This window comes from Dermatophagoides farinae, chromosome 8, assembly GCF_024713945.1.
Source record: "Dermatophagoides farinae isolate YC_2012a chromosome 8, ASM2471394v1, whole genome shotgun sequence".
Taxonomy (NCBI): domain Eukaryota; kingdom Metazoa; phylum Arthropoda; class Arachnida; order Sarcoptiformes; family Pyroglyphidae; genus Dermatophagoides; species Dermatophagoides farinae.
Window position 1 is genome coordinate 3,005,608 of NC_134684.1, and position 12,476 is coordinate 3,018,083.

At 28.5% G+C, this 12,476-nt stretch overlaps 1 protein-coding gene across 2 annotated transcripts; it reads right to left on the reverse strand.

The window, feature by feature from the left end:
- Positions 1 to 680: 680 nt before the first annotated feature.
- On the reverse strand, positions 681 to 10,073 carry LOC124496288 (uncharacterized). Of its 2 annotated transcripts, none has more exons than XM_075733558.1 (6): positions 9,327 to 10,073; positions 3,810 to 4,384; positions 3,624 to 3,747; positions 2,418 to 3,542; positions 2,105 to 2,316; positions 681 to 1,977 (listed from the first exon to the last, which is right to left on the reverse strand). In XM_075733558.1, exons 2-6 carry the CDS (start codon positions 4,334 to 4,336, stop codon positions 864 to 866), a joined length of 3,102 nt encoding a protein of 1,033 aa, XP_075589673.1. In that variant the 5' UTR covers positions 4,337 to 4,384; positions 9,327 to 10,073; the 3' UTR covers positions 681 to 863. The 2 variants fall into 2 exon arrangements, with proteins under 2 accessions (XP_075589673.1, XP_075589674.1); XM_075733559.1 differs by having other exon boundaries at positions 1,839 to 2,008.
- Between the last annotated feature and the right edge of the window lie 2,403 nt (positions 10,074 to 12,476).

Sequence of the window (12,476 nt, forward strand, 5' to 3'; positions counted from 1 at the left end):
TGTTTGACCAAGTTAAACGAGCCATAAAAACCAACTGGCCAAGTGAATTTGTCAATTTTCATTCAGTAAAAAAAAACAGATTTTGTTTCGTTTTGTTGAACAAATGTATCAAAAAAAAAAAAAAAAAAAAAAAAAAAAAAAAATTATAGACCACAGTGATGAAAACAAAATATTCAGATTTAAAAATTTATTTTTTCGAGTTCAAGTTCAAATTAAATTTAGTTTAATAGATAATCTACAATATAATCGAAATGATGAAATGAAAACATTTTTTTTTTATTTCAAGCATATATACAAATGAATGATAAGATAATTTTCTGACAATAGCCCTTGGATTTTTTTTTCTTTCTTTGGGCCATCCGTCACCTACACACACACACACACACACACACACACACACACACACTTGATTGCATTATTAAAATCCGGTTATTATTATTATTATTATTGGCCAAATCAATTGTATTCATTCATTTTGGTGTGGTGGTCATCTCCATTGTCATTTTTTTTCTATTAATGGTGGTGATAGTGGTGGTGGTGGCCCACAGTAGTGAATGGTGGCTGTTATTATTATTTCAGCAGCAACAACAACGACAACAGTTTTTTTTCCTTTAATATTCACACAAAAGTGAAGGATACCTTTTAATCTTAAATTGGATCAGCCAAATTGAATGGATGGATTTTTTTTTTTGGCAAAAATTCAATTGGATTTTATTATTATTAGAGTGTTTTGTTTGTTTGTTTGTTTGTTTGCATATATTCATTACAATTTTTGTTGTGGTCAATTTGTGTGTGTGTGTGTGGGTGTGTTTACGTTGATGACAGATTTTACAATTTTTTTTTGTCTCATTTATTCTCATGTTTCAAAATGAATGTTCATAATAATAGGAACTCTTATTCTTATGGCCTTGTCGTCGTTGCTGTTGCTGTTGTTGTTGTTGTTGTTTATGGTCATATTTTGTTGTCGATAATGAATAATGTGAAAACAATGATTGACAAGAATTGACACATTTCTTTCCATTCTCATTTGTTTGATTAAATTTTTTCAAATTATTTGCCTGATTTATTCGATTAAAACGTTTCGATTGTTGCTGTTGTTGTTGTTGATGATTATTTTGTCGTTTAAAAAATAAAGATGGTAATGATCGATGTTCTATGGCCACTGATTTCATATGTTCATTATCCTCCGATTGTCGGCTATTTCGATTATCCGGCTTTGTTGTTGATGTTGTTGTTGTTGTTGTTGTTATCGTTTTTCGTCGTCCGCTGCCTACGGCGGCTGCTGCCCCATTACCACTTACAATACTTATACCATTTGATATTGATGATGATGATGATGTGGAAGGTGATTTCATTGAAAATAACATTCGTTTTAATCGATTTGGATATTTGAAATTTGAAACAATTAAATTGGTCGATTGTTGCTGCTGTTGTTTTTGTTGTTGTTGTTGTTGTTGCTGTTGTTGTTTTTTTTGATCAATCATTTGATTAATTTCCATTTCAACCTCGCTATAATCTGGATTTTCACTGTGGCTATCATTATTGATATTACAATTATCATGAAAATGATTATGATGACGACAATGATGATGATGATGATGATGATGATGATGTTGATGATGATTACGAAATTCAACCGATGTAGTTGATATTCTATGACTACAAACAGTAGATGGTGTCTGTGATAATTCTGCTTCAGCATATGAAAATGAATCAGAAATTTCTGAATGTGAATTCTGTTTTATTGATGATGATGATTGTTGATTTTGATTATAATGATAATTTTCTGTTGAAAATGATTGTGCTTGTTGTGTTGTTTTATAACCAGTGGTTGTACCTGTACGTGCCATAGGCAAACAAGATGTTGTAGCCATTGCTTCAGCTAATGAATTATTCACTGGTGTTAATGTACCGGTACGTTGTTTACGATAACGATGTCTATGTCGATGATGATTACACGAATTCATCATCATTCGTCTTGTTTGATAATAAACGTAAGAAACGTAAACTTAATTTAGTTATAGTTAGTTAAAATTTATTATTATCAATAAAAAAAATTTTTCATTATAATTCATTTAGTAAAATAATATCAATATATTCTCACCGAAAATTGGAAGACATAAAACCATAAACAAATGGATTCAATGCAGAATGTATAAAAGATAAAAGATAAAAATAAACTCTTGCACTATATGCAAATTTATCGAATTGACCGATTCCAGTCGATTTGATTACATTGAATATTAGTCTTGGTCCCCAACAAACATGAAATAATATCACAATGAACAATAACATTTTTATCACTTGACAGTATAGCTAATTAAACAGGTTAAAGTGAATTAAAAAAAAACAGAAAAAATTATTCTGTAAATAAAAAAATTCCAAATTCTTTTTTCATTTATCCACACATTACATACCTGTCGTCGTGCATTACGAACATCGGTAACAGTGGATGTATTGTATTCGCTGGAATTCACTGTTGGTGTTGGTGCCGGTGCCGGTATACCGATCATCGATGATGATTGATTATAATGGCCCAAACATGATGATTGATTATCCTCTATTGGTGATGATTGTTTGTTCAATTTTCGATGATTACCAAACCAATCATGAATTCGTGATATTGATCCTATATTTTGATTCGATTGCATCGTTGATTCTTGCCTATCTAATTGTACTTTATTATTACAGCCATGATAATTAATTATGGACGATGAAGCCGATAAATGTGAGAATCGTTGATGATTTTGTTGTGATGGTGATGATGGTATTGATTTCATTGATTGTTCAATTGTTATACCATTCAGTGATTTAGTTTGACAACAATAATGATGATCACAGCTAATAATTTTCATTCGTTGTAATATGGCACGAATATATTGAAAAATTTTAATGATTGAATTATTATTCGATTCTTTATCATTATCAACCGGTTTTGGTTCATCCAATACGATACTATGATTATTATTCTTGGAATTATTATTCACAAATAATCCTGTCGCATTTGTAGGTGTCATTATGGCAATTGCTCGTGAACTAGAACTTGATGAATTTGATATATTCGATGATGGTTCACAATTGATTGATATTTCAATCATTTTTTTATTTGACCATCGTACTAGATAACTACGTGGTCCACTACTAGTATTATTAGTGCCATTAGTTAGATCATTACCATTACCATTACCATTATTATTATTATTATTATTATTAACAACACTTCCTCCTATTGATTGTGTTTCACTAATGGCCGATTTATGATTTGGCATTAAATGATTTGATGTTGCTTCCGAATGTACTGGATGATGATGATGATGATGATAACCATTAGTGGCACTTGTCAATATAGTAATCACACGTGTTGATGTCCATAATTCACGTATTACACGTGAATAACAGAACATCATGAGCAATGCAGGTATTATGAATAATGTTAACAATTCATAAATGGCAAAATATATTGCCCAATTATCATTCTTTTCAAAACAATAATAAGCTGTTATAGCTGTTTCATTATTATAATAGGTCATTGAATAAGTGCTCTAGAATAAAATCCAATTTCGGTTAAATATTCATTTTGTCAATCAAAACATTGAAAACCTAAAAAAAAAATTTCGACTGACCTTGTTAAATACAGGCGGTGCAGCAAATATAATGGCCAATAACCAGACAAATATGAGACTACGTCTGGATTTTGTCACCGTACACCAACGTCTTGCATGGATCGGATATACTATCACTAAAAATCTTTGGATGGTTTTTTTTATTCAGAAATTGTATTTTTCATAAATTCTTGATCTTTATCATACCTTTCAACAGAAACGGCCACTAAATTCAATATGGATGACATACCCGATAATAATTCAACGAATGAACTTAGCTTACAAATATGTCCATTATAATCCCATGTGATGACAAAATATTCCAATGTTTCAAGTGGCATAAATATTATGAGCAATAATAGATCAGCACATGCTAATGATACAAGAAAAGTGGCCGTCGGTGAACGAATTTTTCCACCACGAGCCCATGTAGCAATCACTACTGAATTACCGATAACGCCAACAATAAACGTTATAGCATGTGTCAATACAATGGCCATAAAATTCTGATTCGAATGAAATGGATCGATCATATCATGTGGATTTTCAATATAAACATAAGTTGTTTCATTTGTTTGATGCATAAAACCAGGTGTCCATAATGCATCAATAATTGATGATGCCATTATTGATGATGACGATGATGATGATGATGATGATTGTTCAATCATATTTAAATCAACAATATCCGGTAAGATTTCATCTTCAATCATATCCATGATGATGATTAACATTTATATTAACAAAATCATGATGATATTCAAAAAAATCGTTGAATGATGCTAAAAATAAGAATAATAGAAAAATTCATTTCATTCAGTATATATATATATATATATATAGGATCACATTATTCTGTATTTCATGTCTCCAATTCATTATGATGTACAGATTCTATGATTCCAGCATAAAAAACATTTATCATTAAACAGAAACAAAAACCATATGTGACTAACTACTATAATTATAATTAACTATAACTCAACAAAGAGAAAAAAAAATAAATAAACAAATAAACAAATATATCTATAAACGCCGTTCACAAAACGTTACTATTATGTGGCATATGTCTATGACAAAACCAGAGATAACCAAAAAAAAAAAAAAAAAAAAAAAGACCAGAAACAATTCATTTGTTCATTATTGTTATATATATCAGGCGATGTGCTTGGATCCATTCAAACGAAAAAAAAGAAAAATTTTTTTTTTCAATGGATCTAATAATACTGGTGTCATTATGGTTGGAACCATTTTACAACAATAACCACCACCACCACCACGTAGTTAATGCATTTGACATGTTTAATGTATTCTATATGTACATTCTCATGTGTGTTTGTGTATAAATGGATAATAATAAAAATTCTCATTGATTATATAATACAAAATGAAATTGTTCTTTTGTGATCATTGCTGAAGGGGTGATCTGTTGTTTTCCGAAGGTCTTTTTTTGAACCAGAAAATTTTTTTTTTCTGTTGAAAATTATTTCATCATTCATTTTTCGATGAGAATAAAGGAAAACGTCTAGAATTGAAATGGAAAGAATTGCGAAAAATAAACATTTTTACGTTTTTGAAATTGATTTATTAATAGTTTTGTTCATCATTCTGGTTATATCCTGATGGAAAAAAAACTGGTCAAAAACAGGAAATAAAATTCTTTGTGATCAATGAATGATGTCTGGAACATTTTTCCCCCGTGGATTCTTTTTGAATATTGATTTCATTATTACGGAATATTTCCTGGTTCATCATATTCACCGCTAAAACTTAAATTACAGAAATCGCTGATGAAATGACATTGAGGATCGATTGCAGTTCGAATTGTAAATTTTTGTTTGTTTGTTTAAAAAGTTGCTTTAATCGAATAATTTGTTACAAATCTTCTCAATCGGATCATATGAGTCTTTTATTTTGGAAGAAAAATTTCTCGATTCCTGATCTTTGATCCTGCAAAGAATTATTGATTTCTGAAACTTTTCAAAGTTGAACAAAAAAAAAATTCTAGAAAAACACATCATTCACTTATAAGCCATAAAAAAAACCGTTGCTGTACAAAATTTTCATCAACCATCGTTTTGTGTGATTTTCATTTCAAGATTAGATTACTGAGAAACAGAGAGAGAGAGAGAAAGAGAATCAGAATTTATGTTCTCTTGAGACCAGTGTATTGAGAGGGAAAAAAACAGAACTGATTGAATGTTCGCCACTTTTCGAGATGTTTCAAAGTTATTTTTCGAATGATTTGTTTCAAATAATTTATTCATGTAAAGTTACGGAGTATTGTATATAATGGAACGGTTGGAGCTTCAGGGTTATTTGTCTATGATGACAATAATAACTTTGTTGTGTAATATAGTAACAGTAGTAGTGTAGTAGTGATTGGTAAGAATTGTGAAGACAAAGAAAAAACCACAAAATACTGGATATATAATGAAAGAAACACTTCATTTTCTACTGAAGATCAAACATAGTGAGAAAAAGTTTTCCAAAAAAAAAAAAAAAACTTTTGTCATTAAATATTTGAGATACGGGTATATATATGAAAAAAATATATATTCACATCAGGAATGAAAAGAATTTGTTTCGGAAAAAAAACATCAATGCATGAATAATGATGAAATAATGATGATTGGTTAATGTCAGCACACATACACACACACACACACACATGGCGGCTAGAATCGGTTGTTCCGATTTCAATATGGAAAAAATGAATTTTTTTTTCTTCAATTTCATTCGTTGTCTCTTTTTTTTCACTATTTTTGTTTTTGTTTGAACAACACTTCAGGGTTCTTTTGAAATTTGTCAACAAGTTTTTTGTCTCTTTCTTACTTTCAATATATTCATTCCTAGTGCCAGCGTATCGGCGTTATAAATTTTTTGGAAAACTTGTGGAAAATATAAAAAAAAAACTTTGCGTAGGTATATTGAATTAAAATTATTCATTTATTCAATTTTCTTCTGGTATTTGGCCATATGACAAAATTTTTTTTTTTTGTTACAAAATGATGAACAATGTGCATATGTTGTTGACGTTTCATATGCGCAAATATGCGCATAGTGGTGGTAGATATGCACAAATTCTGTTTTGTTTTGTTTCGTTTTTTTTTTTAGAAAAAAAGGAAGAAAAAAGTTTTTTTTTTTGAAATCAAAACTAACAAGCAATTTGCACCCAAACTTATTTTGTCATGTGTTTTTTTTCTGTTTTTTTTTTGTTTTGTTTTGTTTTCATATTGATCAGCAGAAAAAAAAACAAACACATGACAAACATGAAACACAAATCATTGGAAGAAGAAGAAGAAAAAAAAATCCAAATCCAAACAAAAATCCAAGTGAAAAAATAATTTTTTTTTTTTTTTGGCAACCATTGAACCATTGTGAATATATATGAATAAACGTATACGCTACATTACACAGGATGATTCATTTTGTTGTTGTTGTTGTTGTTGTTATTGTGCAATCAATATTAAATTTTATATACCGGCAAACGACAACATTGGCCGGCGGCAGCCATCAACAACAGCGTATACGACAAAAGTCAACCAAGAATGAAGCAGAAATTTTTTTTTCCATTCATTCATAATTGACCAAAATTTTCAGTGGCGAAAAAATATGAATTTTTCACTTTCTCTTGGAGACATTAAAAATAATTTTAGCAGAAAAAAAATGCATGAATAATGTAAATGCAAAAAAAAAAAGAAAATTATATGAAAATTCTGTTCATTCTTGCATGATGATGATGACATGAAAATGAAACAAATAATTCAGAATTCTATTTCATTCATAGAAAAAAAAGTAATATTCAAGGATTCTTTTTCAATCAATTTTTATTGTAGAATTTGGATTAGAATAATGATTTGCTTTGCTTATTCCTATACATTCATCGAATCGAATCGAGTTGTTGTTGTTGTTTGTCTCTGCCACTCTCTCTCTCTCTCTGTAAAAATACGATAATTCATTAACAACAACTGATTGTCTGTTTGGAATTTATTTTTGTCATCAATTTTACATTGAAATTGTAATGTAAATTTAATTTATTATTCTTGATCAAGCATACAAAAAAAACAAGGGAAAAAAATAGAATCAGTTTTAAACACACACACATTCAATCTGATTGTTATACAACAATTCATTATGTTCATGATAGCTAGAATTTCGATTTTTCTTTTTTTTTTATGTTTCAACTAAAAGACACCATCATTTGCTTTAGATTCGATTTATGTTTCCAAAATGGATCAATAGACTTTTTTTTTATCATAATCAACTGTGTTCATTTCAACATGATGAATGTAGCTACGAATGAATGGAAAAAATGTAGATGAAGAATAGAAAAACGAACAAATAGTTCCTGCGGTGTTTCCGGAGTACCGTTGTCAACAAAAAAAAAAAAGAACACAAATAAAACAATTGAATCGAATGAATGGATAAAAATTTGTAATGAAACGATTGATGTTGAATGTTTTTCCGGTCTACTATATATATATTCATTTCATAGTTATTGTTTGTTGTTCTTTGTTGAACAAGTAATTCAACTATCATATGATCACATTGGTATTGTAATCTAATATTAATGCCATTATCGTCATCTTGTCTGAATACAACAAAAAAAAAAAAAATTGATGAACTATCATGTAACAAAGAACAAATAATTCGAAAGGATTCGAAACTTTGCATAGAATCGTTCATCATTCATCATTGATTGATAGCCAAAATGAATAAACAAAACAAAACAAAACAAAAAAATTCATTAGTAAAATTGAATTAAAATGAACAAAACAATCGATTATCGAACAAAAAATAGTATAGCAAATTTAAATCAATAATAAATTTTGATTGCAACATCATCAAACAACATATACAATACCACCAATCCAACAAAAAAAAAATAGATACAAAGGTAATATAAATATCACTACAAGTTCATTGATTCCGTTTTTTGTTTCGTTGTTGTTGTTGTTGTTATTTTGTCATAAATCACATGAAACAAAATTAATGAACCTCGACAAAACAAAACTAAACAACTTTTTTTTCTCGGATGAAAAGAAAAATTACAATTTATTCTGAAATCTCATGAATCTTCATTCAATCTACAGTAAAAATTCATTGTGAAAAAAAAATAAAAATAAATTGGTGATTAGTGTCGTTTTGTATGACAACAATAAACAAACGAAAGCGAGGAGAGAGACAGAAAGAGAATGGAAAATGGAAATCCGATTATCCATATGTGTGTGTGTGTGTGTGAATGTGTAACACACCATATTAAATTCCCGTCCAGTTTGTCAGACATCAACCGGAACATAATATAAAAATACTGAATATTCTATGTTTTTTTTTCATCATCATCATCATTTGTGGAAACAACTTGTTCAGGTTTTTTGTTGTTGTTGTTGTTGTTGTAACTTGTTTTCCAATGGAAATTATTGAAACAATGAATCAGGTCAGTTTTATCATTTCCTTGTGAACAAAAAAATTGTAAACCGTTTTTTTTTTGTTTTGTTTTTTTTTCAATGTTTGGCATATACAATGATCGATTGGTATTATTAGGAAATGTAAATTCTGTACAATTAATCTCAATGAATTTATCTTTTTCTCATCAATCGATCCATCCAATTGATTGATTGATCGATCGATCGATTGGTTGGTTGGTTGGTTTATCTCCTAATCAATCAATTTGATGATGAATGAAAACCAAAAAAAAAAAAAAATACAGAAAAGACTTACATTCAAATTCTTTTTTTTCTTGTTTTTATTGTTGAAAAAAAAATTTTTCAATCACTTTATTTATTATGAACAATGTCTACGATAAATACATCCGCTGTACATTCATTGTTGAAATCATAAAAAACTTATTCAATAATGATGACAATGAATCGAATCAAATCACTTGATTCATCAATTTTTCTTCAGAAAAAAAGATGAAACTTTTTTGCCGTCGATGATAATGGTGATGACGATGATGATAATGTCAAATAGTTTGAAGCACATACTTTTGTCGTTGTTGTATATCATATTAATGATAATTGTTCTGAAACATTGCCCACACATTAATTTTCAACCAACCACAATGTTTACGTTGATAAAATTAATTGATTATAGTTAATTCGTTGATTCTAAAAGTTTCATTAATTTTGTTAGTTTTTTTTTCCTCTAAGAATTCTGTTTTTAGATTCTGTTGTTGTTTTTGTTGTTGTTGTTGTTATTGTTGTTGTTGATAATGATGATGTTTGTTTGTCGACTGATTTCAGATACTGTTTATTTTTATATGTTGTATTGCATTTGGTCCCTATACGTTTATTTTACACACACAAACACGCACACACACACAATCTAAAATGAACATAGAGTCAACCGACCAATCGACCAAACATCATATACAATCCCTAACCAAAAAAAAAAAAAAACACTAAACTAAATAAATGTGGAAAAAGAATCCAATCGTATGCGTGAAAATGAGAGGCACCATTCACAATGAAACTAATGTATATGTGTGTGTGTGTCTGGTACCCACAATACACCGTGTTGACGTATATTATACCATTGGGTTTTTTTGGAAATTTGTTTTGCACATGGCGTTCATAGCATCATCATCATCATTATTATCATCAATGATATAATGACTATTGGGCACATATAAACACACAAACACACGCACACATACTCATAAACAATGACAAGAAATGAAAAGTCACGCGTTTGCATTAAATTCATCACATTAGCATTTAATGATATCTTTGTATAACCATTTAACCAATCAATGACCAACCAATAACCAATGGCCAATCGAATAAAAAATTGTTTCAACGATAAATAATCCCATAAGAATTTCATTAGATTTTTCTAGATTTTTATCATGCGCATTGTAACCTTTATGAATTCAATATTCAGATTTTTTTTTTATTATACAAAAATAATTAATGAAACTAATTTGATAATATTCCATTCCATTTGGATGTAAAAACAAATATTGATTCAATAGAAACAAGAATATTAAGGTAAACTAAAGAGAAATGTAACAACTTCAAAAGGAAAAAAAAAACATAAATTCAATAGAATATTCTGCATCGGATGTAACATAACAATGTAAATCAATATTTACGAAAAGAGAAAAACCGAAAAATTCCGAATTCATCATTAGCAGCTGTCATGTCATGTTGCCATAAAATCAATAAAATTCATAATCATTTTTTTCCGTTTCATTTTTGTTTTTTTTTTGTTTCATTCACACAAATTAATCGCGTGCAAGATGTGATGAGAGAATCGTAGCGTTTTTTTAAGACCAAAAAAAAAAAAAATTCCTTGAACGTGTTTGAATGTGTGGATAGAAAAAAAAATTTCAATATTTTCACTTTTTTATTGTTCAAGAGAATTTCATATGGAGATGAAAATGTTGAAAAGAAAAAGTTTTCGTGATAAAGATTCAAAGAAAATAACCTCAACATCTGTTGTTGTTGTTGTTGTTGTCGTTGTAGCCGTAGTTGTGGCAGCCCGAAATCCAAATACAATAAACTGATTATTGGTTGAAAGAAAAAAAAAACAATTTCAATTCTAATCATTTTTGTTTGTAAAAAAAAAAAATAAGAAAAATGAATTCTCGAAGAAAAAAAAAGAACTAAACTAATGCACAGATTTCAAGTGTTCATACACAAACTAAACTGTGAAATCTGAAGTTAATATTTTTTAAAAAAATCAATTTCCAAGAATCGTGTTTGTTTTTGTTTTTTTTTTATTTCATTACCACTAATAGATTTATAATTTGCAACAAAATATAAATTTACTTAATGAAAAAAAAATGAAAATGAAAACTTTTTTTTCCATGCTTCGTGAATTTATTTTCAAACGACAATTTCCGTAGTTTTTTTTTATTTGATCAATAAATCGATATCCGTTTATTGTCGTTTTCTGTCGGAAATTCATCGAATAGCGTTGTATTTATTATATTTAAATTATGATTGTTGTTACTGGTTTGTTGTTGTTGTTGTTGTTGTTTTTTGATATCTATTGTGTTTGATTATCATCATTTTGTCTTTTCTCTATAGATGAATTTCCAAATGTCTCTAATGATTTGACGATTTTTTTTTCATTCTTTGGTTTTCACACTAAACATCTTCATCACGTTTATTATTGACATTTGGCTCATTGACAATTTTTTTTTTAGCATTGGGAAATTGTTTACGTAAACCACGACCAGAATCGTGTGTGTGTGTGTGTGTGTATGTAATGTCGTTGGGGCCAGATTTTAATATTCATCACATTCATGTTTTTTTATTCAATTTTCATTACCCACACACATTATAAATGATTATATATCAATTTGGTGTTAAAAATAATTATAATAACAATAATAATCAAATTCATGTAGAGAAAATTTGTCAGAAGAATCCAAATAATGTAATTGTATTATTCTTGCAAATTCTGAATCTGTTTGGAACATTAATAATGGTTCATGTGTGTGTGTGTGTGTGTATGTAGAAAATTTCTTTTTTTTTCTCTCATTATTTTGACGCATTGAACGCATTCAATTCATCATCTTCATCATCATCATCAATATTCTCATTAATTATAATTGATTTGAAACACAATGATGGTCAAAAAAAAACAAAAATAATGATGATGAAACAAAACAAAACAAAAATGAAATGTATCAAATACACATAGACATTTTATCATTGATTTTTTATTTGCCCATTATTTTTCAATCTAATATTACAAACAACATAATATTTTTTATTATGGCCATGACAAATTGAAACCAGAAAAAAAAACAACAAACAAACAAACGAAACCCAAAAAGAATCTATGAAAAAAAAGACTCAAACAGATTTCAAATACAGACATCCGAAAATTGATGAAAAATGATTCGGAACAAGCACA